The 25442-nt window shown below is 50.4% G+C and overlaps 9 protein-coding genes across 9 annotated transcripts; 5 read left to right on the top strand and 4 right to left on the bottom strand.

Annotated features, from left to right (window-relative positions):
- Positions 1 to 1345: 1345 nt before the first annotated feature.
- YALI1_F12874g (uncharacterized protein) lies at positions 1346 to 1870 on the bottom strand (the record flags this gene model as incomplete). Its single annotated transcript, XM_505197.3, has 1 exon — positions 1346 to 1870. One exon carries the CDS (start codon positions 1868 to 1870, stop codon positions 1346 to 1348), a length of 525 nt encoding a protein of 174 aa, XP_505197.2.
- A 134-nt stretch (positions 1871 to 2004) lies between these two features.
- On the top strand, positions 2005 to 2722 carry YALI1_F12871g (uncharacterized protein; the record flags this gene model as incomplete). Its single annotated transcript, XM_068283312.1, has 2 exons — positions 2005 to 2034; positions 2081 to 2722. The coding sequence occupies 2 exons, from the start codon at positions 2005 to 2007 to the stop codon at positions 2720 to 2722; spliced, it is 672 nt and encodes a 223-aa protein (XP_068139413.1).
- A 1591-nt stretch (positions 2723 to 4313) lies between these two features.
- Positions 4314 to 6409, top strand: YALI1_F12842g (uncharacterized protein; the record flags this gene model as incomplete). The annotated part of the gene is made up of 3 exons (XM_505195.4): positions 4314 to 4428; positions 4653 to 4697; positions 5022 to 6409. The coding sequence occupies 3 exons, from the start codon at positions 4314 to 4316 to the stop codon at positions 6407 to 6409; spliced, it is 1548 nt and encodes a 515-aa protein (XP_505195.2).
- Positions 6410 to 7018: 609 nt separating this feature from the next.
- YALI1_F12810g (uncharacterized protein) lies at positions 7019 to 8185 on the bottom strand (the record flags this gene model as incomplete). The annotated part of the gene is made up of 1 exon (XM_505194.3): positions 7019 to 8185. One exon carries the CDS (start codon positions 8183 to 8185, stop codon positions 7019 to 7021), a length of 1167 nt encoding a protein of 388 aa, XP_505194.1.
- Positions 8186 to 9050: 865 nt separating this feature from the next.
- Positions 9051 to 9554, top strand: YALI1_F12801g (uncharacterized protein; the record flags this gene model as incomplete). The annotated part of the gene is made up of 2 exons (XM_068283311.1): positions 9051 to 9115; positions 9158 to 9554. 2 exons carry the CDS (start codon positions 9051 to 9053, stop codon positions 9552 to 9554), a joined length of 462 nt encoding a protein of 153 aa, XP_068139412.1.
- A 313-nt stretch (positions 9555 to 9867) lies between these two features.
- Positions 9868 to 13527, bottom strand: YALI1_F12757g (uncharacterized protein; the record flags this gene model as incomplete). Its single annotated transcript, XM_505193.3, has 1 exon — positions 9868 to 13527. The coding sequence occupies one exon, from the start codon at positions 13525 to 13527 to the stop codon at positions 9868 to 9870; it is 3660 nt and encodes a 1219-aa protein (XP_505193.3).
- A 3628-nt stretch (positions 13528 to 17155) lies between these two features.
- On the bottom strand, positions 17156 to 17998 carry YALI1_F12712g (uncharacterized protein; the record flags this gene model as incomplete). Its single annotated transcript, XM_068283310.1, has 1 exon — positions 17156 to 17998. The coding sequence occupies one exon, from the start codon at positions 17996 to 17998 to the stop codon at positions 17156 to 17158; it is 843 nt and encodes a 280-aa protein (XP_068139411.1).
- Positions 17999 to 22662: 4664 nt separating this feature from the next.
- YALI1_F12666g (uncharacterized protein) lies at positions 22663 to 23691 on the top strand (the record flags this gene model as incomplete). The annotated part of the gene is made up of 1 exon (XM_505191.3): positions 22663 to 23691. The coding sequence occupies one exon, from the start codon at positions 22663 to 22665 to the stop codon at positions 23689 to 23691; it is 1029 nt and encodes a 342-aa protein (XP_505191.1).
- Positions 23692 to 24340: 649 nt separating this feature from the next.
- Positions 24341 to 25312, top strand: YALI1_F12649g (uncharacterized protein; the record flags this gene model as incomplete). The annotated part of the gene is made up of 1 exon (XM_505190.3): positions 24341 to 25312. One exon carries the CDS (start codon positions 24341 to 24343, stop codon positions 25310 to 25312), a length of 972 nt encoding a protein of 323 aa, XP_505190.3.
- Between the last annotated feature and the right edge of the window lie 130 nt (positions 25313 to 25442).

The raw sequence follows: 25442 nt of genomic DNA, 5'->3' as shown, positions 1-25442 counted from the left end.
AATCGTCGTGTATTTCTGCGTCCCGTAGAACCTCGCCAATGGCGCCACTTTGGAGATCGCGTGATTCCCCCCGCGTTTCCTCTCTTCTTTATCACCCCAATTTGGAGACCGATGTTAGGGTCGGCATACTCCTACCCAAGCGGACTTTGCAGCCAGCCAAAGGGAGCCCGTTTGGCAGAGATACGGAATGGCGTGAGCAAAGCGATCAAAAATTCCAACACAAAATGAACTGGCCGGCACGGATTCTGCGGGCCGTTCGTCTCGAGAGTCGGTCATCTCAGCACCAGTGCAAGGACAGGTACAAGTGCAGTACATACTCTCGTAGACAACCTTTCATTTCACATGATAACGCGCAGCCAAGATAGTGTATGACATTGGAGTAGCTGGTAGTACGAGTACGAGTACCCACTTGTTGTATCGGCTTTTGTTGTAGTGCAAAGTCAGTCTAGATACTGATGGCGGATGTACTATGCCGGGGACTGCTAAGTTGACGGTCTTCATCAGAGTTCCAACCCCGACAAAGTTCCTTGCGAATATCAAATCATATATGCTACTCGTCAACCTTGTATTGCCGTTCAGTCTAACTACACTGGCTCTTCCATTGGTTGAGGTGAAAACCGGGAAAAATCGGGAACTCCAACGCGCCACGGAGAAGAATGGTAATGTGATTCTGTGGGGGCGGGGGATCTGTCACGTCATTGATCTGAATGTGTCATTTGGATACTTACAAAATCAGCAGCTCTGCCTACCCACAAGTATGTACAGTACATACAGTAAGTACAAGTACAGTATATACTTTTTTTTGTTTTACAGTATATAATATATATATATATATTTTAAAGTATGCAATACAATCTCAACAAAAGTTTCAAACAAGTATCCTGAACTTTTAGCAATAAACAATACTGTCAATTATGAAAACTTGTTTAGAAGTCGCTCTTTACCTATCAATCGAACCACTTTCCAAAACTCTGGCATTTCTGGAATGTGCAAAATGAACCCCCAGCCGAATATTTTTCTCAACTAATTTGTAACAAAGGTAAACAAAGTGAGCAGAAAGAACATATGGCCCAACACAAGCAAGAAACATGCTGGCGAAAATTCCTCCTGCACGAACATTGTACGCTCGTGGTTGAAAATGTCTAATATGGAACTCGATCAGCTCTGGGTTGCTTAATCATCCAATGTGGATCAACACGTGAAATGACAGGCGACCATCAAGGTTACACGTGTCCAATGGAGATGGCTCCTTCCATGACGGCTACAAGAAAACTACTAGACAATAGTCCGCAACAAGTACACTCTTCACTGCGACACATACAAGATATTAAACTATACAAATAGCTTACTCGTAGATCCAGCCAATGTTGGCAGGGGTGTAAGAGGCGAGCTCCTCGGGCTTGAACCAGATGCCGATCTCCTTCTTGGCAGACTCAACAGAGTCGGAACCATGGCAGACGTTTCGGCCAATGTCGATGGCGTAGTCGAATCGGATGGTACCGGGGGCGGACTGGAGGGGGTTGGTAGCACCGAGGATGTTTCGGCCCTGCTTGACAACATCCTTACCCTCCCAGACGGTGGCAAGAACGGGGCCAGACTGCATGTACTTGAGCAGAGAGGGGAAGAAGGGCTTCTCCTGGAGGTCCTCGTAGTGCTCTCGGAGGAGCTTCTCGTCGGGGTTGGTCAGCTTGATGGCGACAAGCTTGAAACCTCGCTGCTCGAATCGGTGGAGGATAGGAGAGATGAGTCCTCGCTGGACACCGTCGGGCTGGGTTAGTGGTTGTTTGGGGGAGCTTGGCGGTCGACCATTGTTGGCGCCATGGTCATGTGTCGGAGGTGTGTTGATCTGTCCATCTCGCTGACACGACATCAATCTCAAGACACTTCAATCGGATCAATTCAGCAATTGACACACAACAAATCCCTGCCGTCGACTCCTTCACCCTCGCTTCTTACTCACCTTGATGGCAATAAAGGTCTGCTCAGTGTTAGACATTTTTGTGGATGATGTGGAAAGAAAAAAGAAGAGGAAAAGTACAAGCCCTCAACTTTAGTGGACCTGTAAAATTTTCAGGGTTAGGGTACTCGTGGGGGTGAAAAGTCACGGCTGGTCCTCCTGTCCCGGTGGGTCGCCGTACGTGATCTGAGCTTATACTGGACGAGACGAGGAGACCAATTGGACATCAATGGGACCCGTGAAACGTCAACTGAGTCACGTGACCGAACCCTCTCTCGATTGCGGCTCTGGATCCCGTCTTTTGCCGCACCTTTACCCCTACCGCTGCTGTTTTTAGGCTGGTTTTTGGGTCTCCTGGGTCCCGGTCAACAAGGGTCAAAAAGGGTCAAAAAGGGGCACTTCCACAACATTCCAAAACTCTGTTTGCACGTGCCCTTTTTTGGATGGAAACACACGAAAGAGGGTGTGGCAAGTGGGTATCCTGAGGATCAGGCGGTGGTTTTGGTGAGTTCCATGAGCTTGGAGACCCGACGTACCTGTTTTTCAGCATTTTCGCCCAAGTTTTTCCAGTTTTTTCCACACTCCCAAAAGACAACAGCAAATATGGAGACAACTCAATGTGCATTGCCATGGAGGAGTTGTATCGCTGATGGTACAAGTACGAGTACACGCACCGTACGAAGACAACGTATACGGGCCATATCTGTCACGTGGCACAAACCACCACGTGACACAAACCACCACGTGACACAAACCACCACGTGACACAGATCGCCACGTGACCGCAACACATTGTCGTCACGTCTAACCTCATCGAGACAGATAAAGTTCTCGGTTGGGTTCTTGGGGTTTCCAAGACAACACCATTGTTAAGGGGTCGGTATCTCGCTCAATGACTCCCACCACAAGTGTCTATATATGAAGAGGAGAAAGAGGTGCGCCAGGGACAATCCCGGAAAAACTGGCAACCAGTCATATGCGCTGCAGTCTGCACGTTCGACTAATTTTTCCGGTGGGTCTATCTGAAAAGTATAAGCTGGAGGAGATGCACGCAGGGACGGAGAGATGACGAGAGGACGAAGAGGGTATTTGAAGGATTAAAGACGATAAATGGGCACAATTGACGTAGTACACAAGACTGCGTGCTCTACTTGCACCCTTCGTCTCCAATTCCCCTCGTCTACACGCATCTCTTCTCCCCAACTGCTTGACTGCATGGTAGGGTTTAATAGCTCAACAGTGAGAGCTGGTCAGAGGGCAACAAGATCGGTTGGGTTTGCAGAGGTAGTGTTTAGATTCACCGACATGTGGGGGATGAGGCCAATGGCTGGAACCTACGTGTCGCAAACGGCGAATTGCGCGCTTCTGTTGTTTGCAACCAGTCTCCGTGGTGTGCAGCATACATTGTTCCCGCCTCTCCTTGTCTTGTTGGAAGGCCGATGTCGCTGACTGTATGTACCGTTTTTTTTGTACCGTAGTACATGCAGGGCTTGGTATTTTCCAACTACAGTACATACAGGTCTTAGAGTGCTGATTGGAGATAGATATGAATGGAGTGTACGAGTGGAAACAAAGCGGGTTAGATATGTGTACTTGTACATCTGTGATATTGGTAGTATTGACAAGCGGTAGTCATTTCAGTGCATCGCCGTGCCCTTTCTACTATCCCCTTGCGCCATCAATCTCCCCCTTCATCAATCCACCTCTGGCAGCTCTTCTAGAAGACCTTTTTACAGTCTCCCAATTTTATCGTCTAGTGACGGCAGACCTTGTAAGCAGATATGTATCATGAGTCACGATAGCTGGACAGACCAATGGCATGCGGGCAAATAACTCCCACAGACGCTCTCCCTCCGGCGCACAAAGCCTCGTGCTCTGAACACGCCCCAGTTGATTTGACAGCTCTCAACATTCGTGTGAACTTTTTTAGCGGGAAAAAGTAACATGACGTTGACCGTGCGGGGCTACATGTAGCAGCTGGGTGTGCTAACTACGGATACATGCCTACAACCCCCACAAGTCAAGACCATTGCGACGCGGAAACAGGAGCCCGCAAAAGAGGAGAAAAACAACGGCGAGACTCGGGGGCGGAGTGGGTCACGTGACTTTCCTTTTTCCCCTCACCTGGCCCGCTCCGTCCATATCTCTGTCGTACAAGACAATATTGTCGCAACGCAAAAGGTCCATAAATTACTGGGTAGACGCAACTCTATTTGAAGGCAACCTACCGTTTGCTTTTAGTGTTTTGGTTTTGTTACCATATCCAAAAAAAAACCATATATCCAAAAATTCCGCTGCACCATCTCTTCTTCTCTCCATCAACTACCCCTGCGGAGAAATTCACACCACAGTTACAATGATTTACACCGCCAATTCGTCCCCTTCCACCAACCTGCAGTGGCTCAGTACCCTGAACACGGATGACATTCCCACCAAGAACTACCGAAAGTCGTCCATCATTGGTACTATCGGTGAGTATACTTATCCACAGACCAGACGCCGATTGCGCGGTTTGGTGCACAATTCGACGAGCCCACAAGAGGTAGGCGTCACAGGATAACGGACCCGCTCATGTGAACATGTGGCGAGCCCATTGTACCCGTGTCGCCTGCCCCCAAGTCGATTCGCCGAATGCGCTCAAACGCTGGCTCGGTCTCCGCCTCAGGCCTCAGTAAAAACGGCAAACTAACAGCAGGTCCCAACACAAACTCCGCCGAGATGATCTCCAAGCTTCGACAAGGTGAGTAACCATAATGCGACAGCAGTGTGCGCCGTGACCCGATTCGCGGTGGCCACGTCTATCTGTCCCTTCTTTCGTTACCCCAATTGGCACCGTCGCCTTATTTTTTGGCTTTGGTTTCCCGGGTTTGTCCAATACACGGCTCATGCGCATGCACATTTTTTCCGGTCGGATAAACCCAACGAACTCTAAGTGACAAACATGAAATGAAAACGACGCAAGTGGTAAGGGCGCTAATGGTGACGTTCATGACGTTGCCAGTCTGGTGCCCTTATCGATGACGTATGGACCCATGTGTCTATCATGCCGCAATACTAACCACAGCTGGTCTCAACATTGTTCGAATGAACTTCTCCCACGGCTCGTACGAGTACCACCAGTCCGTCATTGAGAACGCCCGAGAGTCCGAGCAGCAGTTCCAGGGCCGACCCCTGGCCATTGCTCTCGACACCAAGGGCCCCGAGATCCGAACCGGTGTCACCAAGGACGACAAGGACTGGGACGTCAAGGCCGGCCATGTCATGCTCTTCTCCACCAACCCCAAGTACAAGGACCAGTGCGACGATAAGATCATGTACATTGACTACACCAACATTGTCAAGCAGATTGACATTGGCAAGATCATCTTCGTTGACGACGGTGTTCTGTCCTTCAAGGTTCTCGAGAAGATTGACGGCGAGACCCTCAAGGTCGAGACTCTCAACAACGGTAAGATCTCTTCTCGAAAGGGTGTCAACCTCCCTGGCACCGATGTCGATCTCCCCGCTCTGTCCGAGAAGGACAAGGCCGATCTCAAGTTTGGTGTTGAGCACGGTGTCGACATGATCTTTGCCTCTTTCGTCCGAACCGCCAACGACGTCCAGGCCATCCGAGACGTGCTCGGCGAGAAGGGCAAGGGCATCCAGGTCATCTCCAAGATTGAGAACCAGCAGGGTGTCAACAACTTTGACGAGATTCTGAAGGAGACCGACGGTGTCATGGTTGCCCGAGGAGACTTGGGTATCGAGATCCCCGCCCCCCAGGTTTTCATTGCCCAGAAGCAGCTGATCGCCAAGTGTAACCTGGCCGGAAAGCCCGTCATCTGTGCCACCCAGATGCTCGATTCCATGACCTACAACCCCCGACCCACCCGAGCCGAGGTCTCTGATGTCGGTAACGCCGTCCTTGATGGTGCTGACTGTGTCATGCTGTCTGGTGAGACGGCCAAGGGAACCTACCCCATTGAGTCCGTCAAGATGATGCACGAGACCTGTCTGGTTGCCGAGAAGGCCATTGCCTATGCTCCTCTGTTCAATGAGATGCGAACCCTGACTGTCCGACCCACCGAGACCGTCGAGACCATTGCTATCTCCGCCGTGTCTGCTTCTTTCGAGCAGCAGGCCCGAGCTATTATTGTGCTGTCCACATCGGGAACCTCCGCCCGACTGTGTTCCAAGTATCGACCCAACTGTCCCATTCTTATGGTGACTCGAAACGCACAGGCCGCTCGATTCTCCCATCTGTACCGAGGCGTCTACCCCTTCATCTACCACAAGGCCCGAGCTTCCAACCCTGCCGAGTGGCAGCACGATGTTGAGGAGCGACTCAAGTGGGGTATGGACGAGGCTGTTGCTCTTGGTATTCTTAACAAGGGCGATGTTGTTGTCGCCATCCAGGGATGGACCGGTGGTCTTGGCCACACCAACACTCTCCGAGTTCTCGAGTGTGTCTAAACTTTTTAACACAAACCTATTAGATTATAAAACATACAGCATGGTGATTAAGTCGGTGAACGGAGGGGTTTTGTACAAGTAGTGAGACGGCACAGTATGTAGTAGTAGCCGGACTTAAGAAGTGGCCTATCAAGAAGAGCTGGAGTGGATTTATAATTGGCATCTAGTTTAGATTGTAGATCCTGGCATGTGCACTCAGCGGGGGATGCATTTGTAATGTGGCTGCTTGATTCTTCGTGTGTGTTACACACTCGTACATATTCTGTACAATACTGTAAGCTTACAAATACTTAAGTCTTACTCATACAATTAGTTAGACATGTTCGTTTCTATTACTCTTTCGGTGCTGCTCCGTTTCTGTCAGTGCAAGGTAGAGGAGGGTTTCGTTGTTCGGGAGTCGATAGTAAGAACGTGATTTGGGAACGTGGTTTGAGCAACGTGATCTGTGTTTACCTCAGCGGACATTTGTGTCTCAATAGGCCCACCAGATTCGTATAAGTGTGCACCTCGTTCGGTTATCTTTCGCGACATTTGATTGAAAAGTACGTTTCTATGTATGGTTAATGAACCGTGAATATATGGTGTGTACAGGGGTGGTGGAGGTGGTGATTAGCTAATCTCTCCGGTGATGACCTCAATGTTGGGCTTGGAGTAGCCGTACTTTCGCTTGGCTAGGTGAAGGAATGGGTAGTCGTTGTCGTATACCACGTATGCTCGGGAAATAAATGAGGCGCCAGCAATGGTGTCGGTCTGGTTGTCTCCGATTTCGATTCCAATGTTGCACACTCCGTTGGGGTTGTGTTGGACAAACTGCTTGAAGTTGACGGGGATGGAAACGCCGCCTTCAAACTCGTAGTTGATGTCGAACTCAGCGTCGCAGGCTATGTCCCACTGGGTGCCGTTGTAGGTGTGGGTTCCGTACTTTTGAGAGATCCACTCGGAGGTTTCGTTGGACAGGAATCGGATGTCGTTGACGCCGGTGTCCAGAGTGAGGTTTCGGGCGTTTTCCGACGGCTGGACCACTCCACCGATGGTCATGGTGTTGATTCGCACAGAGTACTGGGTCTCAGACACCAGGGGCAGCTTGACGAGAGGTCCTTCGTACTTGGAGTGATCGATTCCGCCGAAAATGCACTGAGTTCTCACGTTTTTGGTGGCAGCGGAGTCCAGCTCGATGGGCGCCTCGGAGTAGAGGGAGAAGGCCTGTCGCTTGGCAATGCCCTGTTCCTTGAGCCAGTACGGCAGGTTCTTGTATCCCTCTTCGGGGTACAAGATTTTGGACAGTCCGAAGATGGGCGAGTCCCAGCCTGCCGTGTCGTTGGAGTTGTAGATTCCGTAGCCGGGGATTGAAACAATGTCGCCGCCCTGGAAGAAGTCGCACTCGTCCTTTTTGAAGCCCAGGGTGAGGGTGTCTGTTCCTTCGGCGCCTTGTCCGCCCCAGGTGCCGGTTCCGTTGGTGTCATACTTCCAAGTGGAGGAGTCTGCGGGGTTGTAGACGCCGCCCAGGCACACGTAGTCGTTATCGGCTTGGCATCGAGAGTCGGAAGCGCCGTTCATCTGCAGACGTTCGCTGCCAGTGTCAAACACGCCCTTGAACCGCTGGGCCGGGGTGCCGATGGAGAATTCCACGCCGTAGGGGAACCGCACCGACAGTCGGTCGACGTTGACTATCAGGTAGCCGTTGCCTTTTTGTGTGGGGAGCGAGAATTGCTCGACGGGGGCTACCAGGGGAGCAGCGACAGCTGCTGCGGCCAGAGCGAGGGTTGGTAGTTTCATGGTTTCTTTGGTTTGGAGGGGGAGCGCTAATCAAGGACGGATGGACTAGATGATCAGGAGATAGAGTGCGACAATCGTCGTTGATAATTGCTTCCCATCTGTACTTGTACTTGCCCTCTTGTCTTTCATGCTTTCTTCTTCTAGGCTTCTACTCTGTACATACGGGTGCAGTGCATTGCATTCATCGCTTAGTATATAGTTAGGCGTGGTCTGCAGGGTCTGTTAGGTGGAGGATGCGCAATGGGACAATGGAGGGAGGCGTGTGGACGAGTATTTACCGGACGGATTGGCGGAATGGAGGGTGGAATCCACCAATCACAGGGCCCGATTTGTTTATGGCTCGTCTCCCAGGACCCGCCAGCACCGATATCGTCTCGTGGCGTCGTCCAAAAACCGACTTTCAGGCCACCACCCCCCTCTTCCAACCTTGCCCACTTTCAGGCTTTCAGATAACCTAACTCGAGCTATCTCCCAATAAGCGACTCTCTTGATAACAATCGCACGTGCCTGTGGCTCTCACTCAGCCCAAGAGAGACAAGGGAGACAAGGGAGACAAGAGGACCTGCGTCAACGTTGTCTCAGATCTGGTGGTGGGCAACTACAGGCGCATTTTCCTACTTGTAGTGTCTTGCCAAAGTGAACTGACGGCAACTCCACAAGTTGTACAAGTACTGTACCGGTAGTTGACAGACTCGTTCTTACTTGCTAGAAGAGTGCTTCATCTGCGCCTTGTCCCTCCTCTACTATGATACTCATACTGACACGGCACCGAATACACAGCCGTGAACCCGCTGCCCGCTGCATCGAACCTTGTGAGTATCGGACCGGGCAGATTGGCGTTTTGGGATGAGAAGGCGACGATCCCATGTGCTTTGACGTGGACCCGGTTAACATCCACGGCCCAGTTAGTGTGATCGTTGAACCGATTCAGTGGATCCGTCTCGGGTCCATCCATCCAAAGGTCCCGTAGAGTAGACACCGGGACTCCTGCTGGCACCGAGACTCCTGCTGGCACCGATACCCTTGCCGCCAGACCCTTGCTGCCACTGAGACACCTGCCAGCACTGAGACCCTTGCCGGCCCCGAAGACACCTTGTTTGAAGGGCAAGGCACCGGGCTATTTACTCACTTTTGTTATGAACGGGGTCGGACATTTTTCGGTCCAGGTCAGTGTGGCTTGCCCAGGTATAAGTATATCTGTTCTCCGTGGACTTTTGGCACACACAGTATCAGCCACTCGTTCGACTGCAAATACTTGTCTCATTTGCAGGAGCTGGGGATGAGGTCGACTTGTGGTACTACTTGTAGTAAGAGTAGCAGTGTTTATCGTTTGACCGAAGTGATGTTGAACAAGTTGAGAAAAAAGTAATCATGTTGGGCAGTACAGTGTCACCAGAACGTTGGTGATGCTACACTGTGAGGGAAAGGACGACTCATAATTTGAATATCATCACGCGGATGAGGTTTTCCCTGATATCTACTTCAGAATAACATCGTGTCAGTACCACTGCTTGCGTTGCGAATCTTTTCCGAAGACTTGCACGTCTGAATCTTCCTTCTTCTCCAGTCTCCAATCACTTTTACCGGTTGCCAAACCCCTAGTTGATGAAAAAATAGATGATATAATAAATACAACAATAAATAACCGTTCCTTCACCACCCTCCACTTCCCTCCATTTCCCTTATCCCTCCTGCAAACCAACTATTATATCTCTCACAACCCCCGACCAATCTGGACTTTTGGCACTCAATTTGGAAAGCCAACGAACAGAGGCGTTGACTACCTCGTGGTACCCCTCGTTGCGGTAATGCCGTAGCCGTCTGATCATATGAGTAACGTCATCTTCATGGGGACCGTCGTAGCTAGATTTAACCCACTGACTGAGTCTACTCAACAGCTCCTGAGTATCTGGTCTGTTTCGAGTAACCGTTCCCAGGGAGATAGTTCTCAGGTTCGAGCCTTCTCGGCTTCGTTCGATCCGTTCCTTCTCCTTGAGATCCTCCAACTGTCTTGAGATGCTAGCAATCTTGCGCTGGATCTCGTTACGGTAATCCATGATCACCTCTTGTTGAATGGACGACGACAGTTCCATAAAAATGTTCATGTCCGTCTGCGAGTTCACCAGAGGCATCATTCGTGTCACCAGCTCCACGGGAGTGCCTTCTCCAAGAGCAGCCTTCAATATGGCCAGCTCGTTCTGGAGAGCCGCCATCTCCTCCGAACAGACCTGCACGTCTGGAAGCAAATGAGATATCCTGACGTTGGCCTTCTGACGCTTGATCTGGGTCTTGGCAGCAGGCTTTCCAGGACGCTTCCGAGGACTGACCGACTTGGCTCGTCGTGGAGAAGGTGAGATACTTGGTGCTCGAATGGGAGAGCTCTGACTCAGTCCCGGGGTTGCGTAGACGCTCTTGCTGGGGCTGGGGCTGAAAAACGAGCCCATTTCTTGCTGGTTCTTTTTGGTTGGCGTTTTAGGCGGATCCAATGCACCTCTAGAACCACCGGTAATGCCCATTCTAGTCTCAATCTGTTTTCGAAGGGAAGCAGGAAGAAAAGGAAGCACCTCGGGGTCGATATCAGCGGGAATATCAAACTGAGTGCCCGCTGGGGGCATGATAGGGGCACGTAGATCGGGTCTAGTGGTTCTTCCCCGATTGAAGTCCAGCATGGACTGTTTTCCCTTACCCTTATCACGGGTCAGTTTGGTTATCTGAATACCCACTCCTCTAACCAATACAGGATCGTATCCCATAGCAGCAAACTGGCCCCTGGCAGCCAAATTAATCTCACTTGTACTGCTCACCGAGCACCCCAGACTCACACTCTTGTTGTAAATGTCGCACTGTCCATGGCCCATGTACTTGGGGGTCTCATGCTCGTTTTTACGCACATAGAGCTTGCACGTCAACTGGCTGCCCTCGACAGAAATCTCCTCCATTCGAGAAGCCAGCTCGGCAGACATGTTAAACACAAACCCGTCGAACTGCTTCTTGTTCTCGAACCGAACTCCATAAGAAATCTCCACACTGATGGATTTGCGTTCATCCTGGACAGCTATCTGAGAGTCATCTTTGCCAAGACAAAAGTCGACAATCTGAGGCCCTCGTTTGGGGCCCAATAGAGCAGACATGTTTGGAATCACGTCCTTCAGACGAGCTAGTTTACCTGCAGTTGACACATGCAGTTTTTCGCGAATCTGACCAGCTATTGACCTGCCTATACCAGGGATTTCTGAAATCTTGGTCTTATCCAGGAGTTGGGAAATAGCTTTCTGGTCAAACATGACATGGACTCCGTTCGGTTTGGCTTCTCGAAGAGCGAGTTTAGCTAGTAGTATGTTTCTGGAACAGCCAACAGAGATGTTGCATCCTGTCGTGGCCCTCACTTTGGTCGCGATAGCTTTCGCAACTGTTTCGGCAGCTTCAGAGAGTGAACACTCGGTCGCATTGGCCTCGATGAGAGTTGTGGCATCTACAAGGGCCTCATCAACAGAAACTGGCCGAATGTAGTCCAGCTGAGACTCTCTTAGGATTGTATAAAACGCCTCAGACACCTCCTCGTACTTGGGGAAGTTGTAGTCCACAGTCTGCAGATCTGGGCACAGTTTCAGGGCACGTGACATCCACATGCCGTTCTTGACGCCGTATTTTCGAGCCTCGTAGTTGCAACTGGCTATGTCAGCGTTTCTGGATCCTCCACTGCCTACCGCAACCGGTTTTCTGGTCAGATCTGGCCTGTCAAGCGTAGATACCGCCACGAAGAAGGAGTCGAAGTCAAGGTGCATGATGATCCGATCGCCTCCAGATATAGGAGGTGGTACTTGTTTGTTTTTGGAAGACAACTCGAATTTAGCCTGTAGACGGGCCTTCCAGGTAGAGAGATGGTGCAGACGAGACTTTTCGTAAAAGTGGGAGATGAATCTGGGATCGTCGATTGCATACGGAAGTTTGCTAGTCCGTTTGATTGGTGTCGTCGACAGCTGATCTTCCGGGCGAATTGGTGGAGTAACTGATCTTCCCGACGACTCTTCCTTTGCCAATCTTTCCACAGCAGGGTCTTCCTTCTCAGATTCGTCAGCAGACTCCTCGGCACTAATGTGGTCCAAGAAGTCAAAGTCTGAGTCTTCTAACTGATCTGGGGGCTCTCCTTTGTCAACCTGTATCTCACCTTCAGTCTCCAACGCCTGTTCAAGTACAGAACCGTCACCTACTTGACTCAACACCCCCAGTAACTCACTCTGACTGAACTCCAAGTCGTCGTAGTTTGCATCCTCCGCCTTCACAGCGTCGATGCTCTGGTCCACAGCTCGTAACATGCTGCTGCTGAAGGGCAGGGACGAGATTGGTACGTCATTATCTGCAGTCGTGACTGTTTCGTATCGAGCTTCGTCCTCAGTTTGCCCCCGGGTCTCTTCCTGGGTCTCCTCGGTTTTATCTGTCCCCTCCTGGGTCTGAGTCTCTTGGGTGCCCATAGTCCGGCTCTCTGACTCGCCCTTTGCTCCTGGACGTGGCAGGGAGTTGAACAGCTCCTCCTCATCGAAAGACAACTCGAACGATGAGAACGAAGGGATAGGTTTGGCTCGTTTCGGTGCTGGCGACTCTACTGAGGGAGCACGCTCGGCTTTTCTCGCCAGTGAAGGACGAGGAAATAATGCCACAGGTTCCTTGCTCACCGGTGGTTTCATGCTGTGAGCGGGAGAAGCTAGAGATGATGGGATAATGGAACACTTGGTGGGTTCTTCTATCGTCGGCAGAGACTGTGTCAAATCTCCACCATCACCCAACTCCTCATCTAACAGCTCCTGAAACGACTCTGTAGCCATCTTGGCCTTGAACAACCCCAGGACATTTTTGTTGCCCGTGTCCACAATCAACCTGTACTTGGCCCAGTCCTGCACCTTGCTCTCTTTGACACTATCGACCACCCAGTCGGGAGTGACCACCTTGTAGCTCTGAAACTCGAGCTTCTTCTTTTTGGTGAGATTGCTGGCCACTATATGAGTCACTCCAGTCTTTCCAGACAGGTGCAAATTGGTCAAATAGACACCTCCATGAATAACAATCATGCGACGTAGCTCGTTGGCCGACGGACGTGTGTATCCGTTGACATATACAACACAATCCTTGAACAGTTGCGGCACCTCCTTGCCCTGTTCCTTGGCAGCTGCTATGGCATTGTTTCGCAGTGTGATATCGGCATTCAGCAGCTTGCGCTCCTTGTTGACAATGTACTTGCCGATATCTCCAAACCCCGTGGGTCCATACTCCTCAGCCTCCTCCTTTTCTCCCGCCACCCTAGCCTGCGGGCTGAGGTATGTATCTTTGGCCCTCTGGTTGACCATGGAAAGGTATCACGTGATATAAGCGACTAGGTACGGCTGTCCTCAGCAGGGTTGGGCCAGGGGTCGGTAAATTCCCACTCCTGGAGTTCTCGCGATCAAAATGCAACAAGGCGCGTCTTCGTCTGCACACGCCTCACTAGCCTAGATTCTGAAGGCATATTGGCATAGAGTTCAGAATGTGCCTGAAGAGAAAAAGCAGTTCATTAAAGTAGTTTGAAGCTCTTGGTTGGTACGAAGGAGCGAGTGTAATGTATTTGAGAAGATCGCGATGGTCCGGAGGTGGATGTTAGTTGCTTTTGATTTGACCACGCGTAGACTACGAGACAGACGTGATGAATTGCACGTGACGCGGTCCTAGGGGTGAAGAACTGGATGAGTGAAGAACTATGGTTGGGCAATGTCACGTGTTTTCAAAGTGGTTACAGGCATTTGTACTCATACTAGCACTCATACTAGCACTCGCACTCGTACTCGTACTGGCGCTACCTCGCTCTGTCACGTGGCTGTCGGACATTCCTGAATTCCGATCCCAGCCCTTTTTTTCACCTGCATATTTATATATATTTTTTCTGCATATATTTTTCATCTGCTTGTTTGTCATGCAGTCAGTCTAATTGGGACTCTCAACTAAGCTTAACTGAAGACAATGGCGAGTAAGCGTGCTGGACTGGGACGTGTTTAACTTGCTTAGTCGGGGCGATGTCGTCAATATGAAAGGCGCGTTTGGTTCAGAATCGCTGTTTTGTCTTATTTCCTGAGTTTTAGCTTTATCCGTCTTCTGGACTACAAGTTTCAACACTTCCTTGTGCGGTGTTTGGTGCGATGGGATCTCCCCATACCATGTACTGTACACACCGTACTGTCGAGGTCCGTCATCATATCCCTACAAGTACGACTACACAACCCTGAAGCATGTTGGCCCCAACCCTTACCAAACTGCCTCTTTCCTCAGATGTCTTCCCAGGAACGCATCTCACCTGCGTATAAGCGACCATCATTCCTCGTGAGTCCGACAGCCAGCCGTGGATGTGTGCAGAACACCTGTTTTGGGCGGTACGAGTTTCTGTACAAGTAGACCAGTAGAATCCGTCGTTGCGAAATTCAATGGTCGATCCTTGTCCATTTCGGGATCATAACTGCCCGTTAATGGAAATGCAGGCTATAGCCCTGTGGTTGTATTAAATCCAGGGTCCTGGTAAGTCACCGAGCAGCACAGTTCGGATATGCGTCTTCCATTATGGATGTGTAAGGTCAAACTGGAATAACAGAAAGCGTGCCTGGATGTTCCTGGTGCCTGAATGTACTTGTACTTGTACTGTACCTCTACCTTGCCAACAAGTGAAGACCACTGTACAGACTGAGACATTGTTAGCACTCTTTAGGCTGTCGTATGGTTGCTTTACGAGGGATCAGAGCCGTCTACTTGTACAACGAGAAAACGACGCGAGTAGACACATACGATACGGCACGAGTTCTTCCATCGTTCCTACGCACTTCGGTGTCCCCCAATATCGAGTTTCCACTCGTCTCCACCACTCGTGTCTAAACAAGATCCCAATATGGAAAGACCAGGACCAATTCGGACACTGATCATAGACCGGCGGCACTACAAGTAGTAGGGTTGGCTCTGCAAGGTGGAACTTTGTACCGGAGGTTGCACAGAGATGATATATGATTACTTATTATTATAAACCCATCTTACATTTGGTGTATTACAGGTACGGTACCGGTAGATATCCCTCGTTGTATGATAACTATAGTGTATTACATTCCGGGTTGGGGGTGAGCAGCACAACCAGTGGTACAAGTCCATTGAATCACACAGGTCTCGTTCTTCTTGCCATTGGTTTTGCCCGATCTACCGTCACATACTGCCTTTGGACAATCGTGCCAATCTCTGTCCACCCACACCTTCTGGGTGCAACTCTCGATGCCCCAGTGCCAAGCCGGATAGTCATAATGACCTCCGCTATACATGTGTCAGCCGTCATGTGGAGAGGCTGTGTCCGTCCGCCCTCATTGAGATAGTAGTACAACCGTCTTCCAGAATCATTTGCCAGAGCTCCATCTGCCGCAATCGCAACCAGTCCATAGCCACATTCCACCCACTCCCGTTCGGCCTCGGCTACAAGCTACCGATAATTACACTCCCACAGCGGTTGCACAGGGTGCCTGTACGATGCGAGCCCGGAGCCTGTGCGCCGAGAGACAATGGGCAGACAGAGAGACTAGACGGTAGGTGCCGCTGTCTGAGATCGAAAGCGGCAGTCGACAAATACGGGGGCCGGGGCTCTGCGGAGGCCTAAGCGTAAGAGGGCCGTGTGCAGTGGGCAGTTATGGCGCGACTTTGATCCGATGGACGGTTATCAGACAGACAAACAATGTGGATTCGCTCCAACCTCCAGTTAGTCTCGAGTCAAAATCCACGCTATATTTTTCGGGCCCTTTTCCTCTCTGTCTGGGTGAGTGTTTGCGTGTCTTAGTTGGTCTTTCCAAAAAAAAAAAAAAAAAAAAAAGTTAGAACAAGGCAATTGACTTTTCACTTCGTCTAAAAAAGCTTAAAAAACTAACCTCCCAAACCCCCAACTGAGGTGTTTTCGTGATCTACAGATCGCCACGATCGACAGTGTGTACTAACATTAGGCGGCCATTTCGTTTGTGATTTTTTAACCTTTATCCCCTCACCCCAGCGAGAGAACGTGGATTGACAGACGCAGAGCTGTAGGGACACAAAAGAGCCAAGCAAGACAGGCGAAAAAGAAATGGCACCAAAAGTCCGGCAGGGACCATGATTGCGCGTGAAAAAGAAATCCCCCCATATTGCGCAGCTCCCTGATACGAGCTTGTTTCTGGCAGACGTAGGGACCTCCGTTCTCAGCAGACCCCTTATTTCCTGTTTGGGAAACGGTGCAGCAAAACATACAAGACCCTGTCAACTATGAGACCGACTAAACTGTACGACCGTATGGACGCTCTGAACAAGTAATTCCATGCGTACGATGGAAAAAGTTGCACCCCTGTCAGTCTAGGAACAGGAACAGGAACAGGAACAGGAACAGGAACAGGAACAGGAACAGGAGCAGGAACAGGAACAGGAACAAGAACAGGAACAGGAACAGGAACAAGAACAGGAACCAGGTACGTGCCAGGAACCGAGGCAGCATGTGAGTTGCCCTGAGACGATACGCGTATCTCATCCGGATAGCCCCAATCGGCCGTCTACCTGTCTACCGCCGTCAACCACATCGAACCCTGCTTTCAGACCAGACAATATTCCCAATTTAGAACGATTGCTCCCCGAACGGAAAAGACAAAATCCAAAGTGTGACTTTGCTCTTGAGCCGCTACCGACGATCTTGGTGATCAGAGGCTAGTGAGAATGGATTGTCGGCTAGAATTAGCTTGGCCACGACCTAGGGATGGAGGAATGAGACCGCGACTTCCCCGGGTACAATGGCCCAGCCGCCACCGTTCCAATGGTCCAAGAGCTCCCCTGGTCCGACCATAACCACCCAACCCGCCCCGCTCACACCCCCAGCTCCGCTCCTCATACGGTGCGCCCTCAGTCACTCGCCTCACTCTAGAAAGATCGACAGATCTACATTGGCATTAAGCTGTACCAACCGCATCAACTGTACACTTGTTTGAAGTCTGATTCGGAGCTGTCTACAAGTACATACGGGAATCCCAGGGATATATAATCCCCTCTCATCTCCTCACAAGTCTTGTCCAGACTAACAACCACACTCACTCTCACATCAACAATGCAGCTCACCTCTGTCCTCTCTGTTGCCGCTCTCGCCGCCACCGCCGTCGCTGACCTCGGCCTGCTGTTCCCCGCTCCCCAGCTCAACTCGGTCTCCATCCCCCCCCAGGTCCAGCCCTCAGCCTGCACCCCCGCTCCCGCCCCCACTGGAAACGGTAAGCGATCTCTCGCTCTGCTCGAGAACCTCTTCTGCACCAAGAAGTGCTTCAAGCTGTCCGTCGGCCTCAACACCTGCCAGGGCCTCAAGTCCTGCGAGTGCCAGTTCCTCGACGGCTTCGAGTGGACCCAGAAGTGTCTGGCTTGTGCCAAGACCCAGTACATCAACGGTATTGACGAGATCAACGCCGCCATCGCCAAGTGCCACCCCGTTGTTACCCCCCCCCCCGCTCCTGCTCCTCCCGCCCCTGCTCCTACCGCCCCCCGGCTGAGTCCTAACCCTCCCCCCAGTCTAGCGCGTCCCTGCAACCCCAGCCTCAGCCTACTACCCTCTCTCCCGTTAACCCCCGCCTGCCTGCCCCCTCCCGGCCCCTGCACTCCCGCTCCCCAGACTCCTGCCAACGGCAAGCGATTCCTCGGTCTCATTGCCAAGAAGGAGTGCCAGGACAAGTGCCTCGGTCTGCTCGGCGTCATGGGCGCCTGCTGGAAGGACCCCGACTGTATCTGCGCTGTTATCCGAAACTCTGATGACAATGTTAACGCTTGCATCCAGTGCACTCAGCAGTACAACATGAACCAGTACATGAACGTCCGACAGGATCTCATGAACTACGTCCAGCACTGCGCTCCCGAGAAGGTCCCTGCTACCACCGTCTGCGCCTAAGCGTGACCAGTGTCCCTAGCCATTCTTTCTCAAAATCCCTACTACCCTATTTAATTAATTTAGATTCAAAAAATTGTGAACCACTAGTCCTGAGGAACCGTGAATACGAAACTTGTTTCGTGATAGACTTGCACCCTGGAATGTCAAACTAGGAGTCAAACAGACCGCCTATCGAAAAAGCAATTTGGCTCAGACTCTCGCGGACGCTTTCAGTGCGCCCTGCTTGAAAGAAGAAATATGATGGAGATAGAGGCCTTTTGGATCGGCGTGGGTGGTACAAGTTCAAGAAGAACGTATACCTATGACTGGTTAAGCGAATAGGTAGATATCAGTACTCAATTGTGGCGTCATCACGAGCTGGTCAAGTCTTCAGCTGTTCAGATCACTTCTAAACCCGCACTTTCAGTCTGTCTAAGCCAACCTTGCAGTCTCCGTGAGAAAATCTAGCTTGGAGCCGTCCATCCATCGAGCCAAAAGAGAGACCATGTGTTGAGTTGAGTTGAGGCGGAAGACAGCGTCATTGGACATGTGCCACTTTCTCGATTCAATGGCAAGTGCAAGTGGCAAGTGGCAAGTGTGGCTATTCCGGTTTATCCATCTCGTAAAGATGGCCTTTTGAGTGGAGCATAGTGTCAGATGGAATACCTGAAAGAACCCAAGAACATAGACCATGAACGATTCCGTACAGTCAATGACATCCATTTTGCGACTTGGAGATCCGGTAGACCCCCCACACGCACTCCATAACTCCCTCGCCAGCGTTACTCCGCTCCTCTACTGCAGAGAAGTTTTCAAACAGAGCTGGCTACACCTGTCTCATGTATGACAGAGACCGGGTTTATGATTTTTAACACATGTGAGGGGTACTCCAAGCAAGCCCGCTGGTGGCCGGAGAACGTATATAACCGTCCGGCAGTGTCTCAGCTGGTTTCCAGGCACGTCTTTCGACCTTGTCAAACACGATTTTGCTGTCTCTGATCTCATTGACTGATGGACAATGGGGGAAGGTAACGTCGGCAGTTGCCAACTCTGCGGGGGTTGCTCACATATCTCATCATGGTGGCAGAGATAATACATTGTTCCATCGAGTCTTCCTTTTCAGGCACCGCAAAAACTTGTTTAGTGCTCAATTAGCTCGTCTACCGCCATCGACCACCTCCAGGGCCTTGTCTTCGGGTTGAGTCCCGTTTGAGACGACCGAACAAGTCCGAATCTTGTGTTTATCATCCCGTCCATCATAGGCAAGAAACAAGTAGCAGCAAGGTATTGGGTTTCTAAGGGGGGGGGGATATCGATAGCAGTGACATGGCTATTGTTTCGGTACGACGGCATCTATTGTCAGGAGCCGGGGCCATGTCCAGGGTCCCGAGGCATGTTCAGGGCAGGGCCGCGGTTGCCTTCTACTTGCAGCCAAGTGGGGTTGGGCCTATCCAACTAAACTGCAACCAGACAAGCATTCAAATTTTCGCTTAGTCTTTTGACATCCTTCAACTCACCTTTCTACACACTCTGAAATCTTGCGGACAGCCCACTCAAGACATGTGTCCATCAGCTGTCGCATGCAACGGCTCTGTGGTGTGCTGAAAGAGCGTATGCGAGGTACAGGAACGAAGAATGTCACCGGGGGACCAAAGTGGGTTAACGGACCAATACCTTGAATGCAGTATCCTGGTTGGTTTCTCCCTCATAGGGGGCACGTCCATTCCACGCGACGCGACGCCGTTCTATCGGCTGTGACCCTGGAACGAACATTTTATCCCAATCCAGACGCCAGCGTCCCGCATTTTCTCCTGCTAATTCCTTTTTCCACTTTGGTCTGGCTCCCCTTTGCTTTTTCCCACCACAATTCAACCTTGTGGGGGATTGGCGCTCTCGCATTGTCCAGGGATAGTCGTCGAGGATTGGCAGATCGTCGCGCTCCATGTTACATGGTTTTTTTTTCATCAAGAGGCGCTCTACGGCGAAAAGCTTCTGTTAATTAAAATGAGACAGCGCAAACGCACAGGCACAGTGTGTGGACGTGCCAGAACCAGGGCAAACTTGGATTTGAGAATTTCTTTTACGGCTGACAGACTTGTCCTTCACGTGTAACAGGGATATCGTCTCGGAGTCCGTCTCGGAAACAACATCTAACCCAAGAAAAGAGTCAGGAGCTGGCAATCATCTTCATCTTCCTTTCCGTTGCCTCTTGTTCCTCACCACTCTCTTCGCTTGCCTTCCATGTGATAACCCCACTCCTCCTGACACACGATCGTCAAGATCCTTCTAAGACACCAGAGTCACCTCTGCACACGCTGTAGAGATTCGCTAGGTTTGTTGATCAAGCCGTGCATAGACCGCGGGTCCTGCTACTATGGAAACGGCACCATAATAACAATAGGACTCCTGTATGATGCTTGCGATTCCGCAGCGGCCTTTACTTCATGTTACAGAACCCATTCCAAACACCCAGGGATACTTCAGCAACGGTAACGATAAGAAAGATGCTCAGGACATAAACATATATCCAGGGTCAGAGACACAAGTGAAACAAGAAGGCCTCCAGTGTACCAACGCCAAGAAAGATCCCCCAAGGAGCCCCGTAGTACTTTTAGAGGAAAATGGATCCTCTTTGCATATTTGAATGTCTTTTGGGTTGACACTTTCTCAAGTGCTCGTATCCTGACGATAAGGGACCAGGAGGATCCATTGTTTACTTCTGGTAACTGTGCTAAGGACGTCGATCCAAATACGTATTGCAGACGTGAACGTGTCGTACGTATAGAGTCGGAATCGCGTATCACACATGCCATACCATACGTGAGCGAGTACTGTACTCGTACTTGCACCATGCATGATGGCTACATTGTGGTAGGTATGGAACTGTAAGGCAGCTATTCCATAAGGATATTTGGTTTGTTCAAAGATACCTTTGTTTGTTTCTTCCCTTGGCTTGTTCTGGGTTCGTCCTGGAATGTGTTCGGAATGTGATTCGACATCAACTATGGAACAGAAATCGACGGAGAGAAAAGCTGACAACTTGGGGAGTTCAAAACCAGATTAGCAATCGACGAATGTTTCTTATAGAACTTCCTTTTTTCTCACCCTCTCCCTGCTTTTTCCCTGATAGTCATTTCCACCTCTGATGGGAGTGCATGACGGATGTGTGGTTATGCATTATCCGATGACCACTGCCACGTTGTCAACATAACACTTTGCAATGCCAGGATCTTACTAACGAGAAAATAGCAGCAATCAAGTTCCGAGTTCTCTTGCTCTCTATAGCCCCGCTAATGTGCTGTTGTTGAGCGTCAAGTTGCAGACAAATGCCGATATCAGCGACTAGTTTCGAGCAAGACAAAAGTGATCTTGTCTGACAGAAATGAATATTTTGTTTGGAGAAAGTACAAGAACAAATACCAGCACTACAAGTAGTACTCGTAGCAGTAATAAAGGCCTTTGGAGATGCTTGATAGAGTTGATGTCTCATACTGCCTACTGTTGAGGGATTAGATGTTCCTTATCAAAAGAATAACACAATGCCGTGTCTACAGAGCCACTCTAGGGCTATACATTTTTCCATGATTCCAAGTACGAGACTCTATATGAACGTTTGTATATGTTTGTCATCTGTTCCAAAAGATTCGGAGATAGGCACATGCTGACAAAGTCCGACATGTATCTGAGCTCTACCGCTCCATCACTCCATGAAGTGCTACGCAAAGAGGGGTTTCGGTGCATGTATGACGTTCAATGGTCCCGCTACAGGTAGTTGGAGTATCGGTAGTCTCTGGCACATACTGTAGCGTCGTATCTAGTACTGGTACGGTACTGGTAACGTGTAGTTGACAGTTTGAACGATACAAACGGCAAATAACTATTGGTACAGCTTGGAACCAACACAATACTGATTCTAAATAGTTGCCGTTATCCACCCGAACATGTCTAGCCGTGCCTCTGTTCTACCGCCAGCCATCTTTAGGACAGAATAGTGCAACGTCGCATCGTCTCCTTTTAGTGCGGTGCTAAAAGTGCGCAAGCCGATACACCCTCTCCGCATCCCACCCGGCGTATGTTACGTCCATACATTGCTGGCCTGATAATCACCACTCGTAGGTGGTAGTGTTTCGGTCAGTCGGTCGCCCGCCTCCGGCCCAGCACGTGTATTATTATTGGTGGAGGCTTATTTATGACATTTATACTGGCTTGAGTCATGAGCACAAGGGTACGCATAATTTGAGTCATTCAAGTCATGTGACCTGAAGGGATAGAAGACCTGACAAGAGTGGGTTCAACTTGCGCAGGAATGCCGGTGTGCGAAAAAGCGCAAAGCGGAAAAACGGAAACAGTCACTACCCTCCGTTCCGAGCCATCTGGAACCTTGCTCCAAGTCCACTAAGTCCCGCATCATCGTTGTCTAGTGCGCTGGTACAATACCCACTCATGCACGTTTAGACTCATTTGCGCAGTAAGCTTTTCACACGAGTCATCGCAATTATAATATAAGCAGCGCCAAAGTAAAGAGTGGTGTAGAACTAACCACGACTCTAGCTACGCCCTCACATCCTCAATGTCCATTCTTGTCACCGGCGCCACGGGATTTATTGCCGCCCATTGCATTGACCAGCTGCTGAAAAACGGCCACAGCGTGATTGGAACGATCCGAAGCCCCCAGAAGGGCGCCGCTCTGGAAGCCGCCTTCCCCGACGCCGTTGCCAACAAGAAGCTCATTCTCGAGACGGTTTCCGACATTCGATCTGCCAAGGAGTTTGACCAACTGTTCGACAAGCACCCCGAAATTGGCAAAGTGCTGCACACTGCCTCTCCTTTCCACTTCAACATCAAGGACCCAATCAAGGACATGCTGGAGCCGGCCGTGGAGGGCACAAACACAGTGCTGCAGTCTGTGCTGAAACACGGTCCCCAGGTGACCAAGGTGGTGGTCACGTCGTCGTTTGTGTCCATGCTGACCGCCGACGACATGTTCGATCCCTCCGTGACCGTGGACGAGAAGAGCTGGAACCGAATCACCTGGGAGCAGGGCGCCGGCAATGTGGAGTTTCTGACCTACTTTGCATCCAAGAAGTTTGCCGAGAAGGCTGCTTGGGACTTTGTTGAGAACGAAAAGCCCTTTTTCCAGCTCACCACCGTCAACCCTTCTCTGGTGTTTGGCCCCTCCATCACCAAGCCCGACCTCAAGAGCCTCAACACCTCCAACGGAGACATTGTCACTCATGCTCTGGAGGTCAAGGACTCTGATGAAGGCGTCGGACAGTACAACTCCTTCTGCGTCGACGTGCGAGACGTTGCCAAGGGTCATGTGGTTGCTCTGGACGACAAGACCAATGGAAAGCGACTCATGCTCTGTTCCGACAAGTTTTGCTCCCAGCGACTGCTTAACTACATCAACGAGGACTTCCCCGAGCTCAAGGGCAAGATTGCCGTTGGTCATCCTGATCAGGTCGAAGCCATTGAGGCCAAGACCTTCAACTTTGACAACACCGAGACCAAGAAGCTGCTTGGGTTCGAGTTTACTCCTCTCCGAGAAACCATCCACGACTTCGTTGCCCAGTGGTTGGAAGTTAAGAAGGAGGAGTAGACAGTACGATACAGTAATATATAAAATAAATGTTTTGAAGTGGTGACTGATATCATACTAGCTAATATTTTATCTAATATCCAACTAACAGTAACTAAAGAATGCACTGTTTGCCGAAATAGTCGAGAGTATAACAACATACGCCACAACGATGTTCTCTAAAGACTTCTCATAAAGACGAATACATTCCTTTCAAGTCTGTTCTATGATTCTCCAATTGCCCAGCTCTCTACTCATCATCATCAGTCAGGCTTACTCAAGCCATGACAAATCGCCGGGAGAGTTTGACATCTGGGGTCTGACAGCTTCATGAGATAAGATGTTGTAGCATGTTGTAACAATTGTGGGATGTGTCTTTTTGCACGAGTACCAATTGGATCGGAGAAGTACTCCAGTGTTTTTTCTCAGATTATTCCGAATTAATCAGAATTTTATGTCACTTTGATAACATATATATATATATATATATATATATAATCTTGTGCCAATCTGCGCCCCCCACGTTGTCCCACACTATCTCGCATATTGTGCCGAAACAGCGTTTCATTCGTAATCAGCCACCAAAGTGTATTTGTAATTGGAGGGAGATGGTATATATACCCCGTGAGTCCGCTTTCGAGGGTTCATCTTACGCCCAATCACAAACACCATGTCTGTACTGCTCACCGGATCCACAGGCTTCATTGCCACTCACGTCCTCGACCAACTGCTTAGCAAGGGTCTCTCCGTGGTAGCCACCTACCGATCCGAGTCCAAGGTGGACTTTCTGAAGAAACGATTCGAGGGCAAGAGTGTCGAGTTTGTGCTTCTGTCAGACATTGAATCCGAGTCCGAGGTCAAGGACATCTTCAACAAGAACCCACAAATCACCAAAGTGATCCACACCGCATCACCGTTCCACTTCAACTTCACCGACCCCCTGACGGAGGTTCTTCAGCCAGCCGTGAACGGCACCAAGGCGGTGCTGAACGCCATTCCCGAGCACGTGACTCACGTAGTTGTCACCTCCTCGGTGGCGGCCGTGGTGGACATCAAGTATATTGACGACTACAACGAGATCATCACCGAGGACTCGTGGAACGGAATCTCGTGGGAGGACGCCGAGAAGAAGGGAGGCAGCTTCACGTACCGAGGCTCCAAAACCTTTGCCGAAAAGGCAGCGTGGGAACTGCACAAGAAGGCCAAGTACAACCTGGTCACAATTCTGCCTCCTCTGGTGTTTGGACCAGTCTACGGACAGACTGACACCCTCAACACCTCCAACGAACAGCTGGTGGACGCGCTCAAAAAGGGGTCTAACTTCAGATACGCAGGAACGTATGTCGACGTCCGAGATACAGCTGCTGCCCACGTGGCTGCCATTGATGCCACGGAATCAGCCAGATGGCTCACTATTGGAGGCTACTACACCCGCCAGGAGATTCTGGATATCACCAACAAGGAGTTTCCCGAATTCCATGCTGACAAGGGGACTCCGGGCGACTACTCTGGTTTGAAACGGGCCTTCCGATACGACAACTCCAAGACCAACAAGGTGTTCCCTCGAAAGTACATCACGTTGAAGCAGACAGTGGAGGACACCTTTCGGGGCATTGATCCCAAGTATATCAACAAGTTGTAGCTCGCACCTGTAAACTAATAGACATGCACTCAATGAATCCCTCTTGTGTAGGACATGACAGCAGCATTTCTCATCAGACCACCACGCCATCTGGAAGGCATGTCTCATCAATGTATGGTAACAAGTGGGA

This window comes from Yarrowia lipolytica, chromosome 1F (genome assembly GCF_001761485.1).
Source record: "Yarrowia lipolytica chromosome 1F, complete sequence".
Taxonomy (NCBI): domain Eukaryota; kingdom Fungi; phylum Ascomycota; class Dipodascomycetes; order Dipodascales; genus Yarrowia; species Yarrowia lipolytica.
The sequence above is the reverse complement of the archived record's forward strand: the minus strand, read 5'-3'. Positions and strand labels throughout refer to the sequence as shown.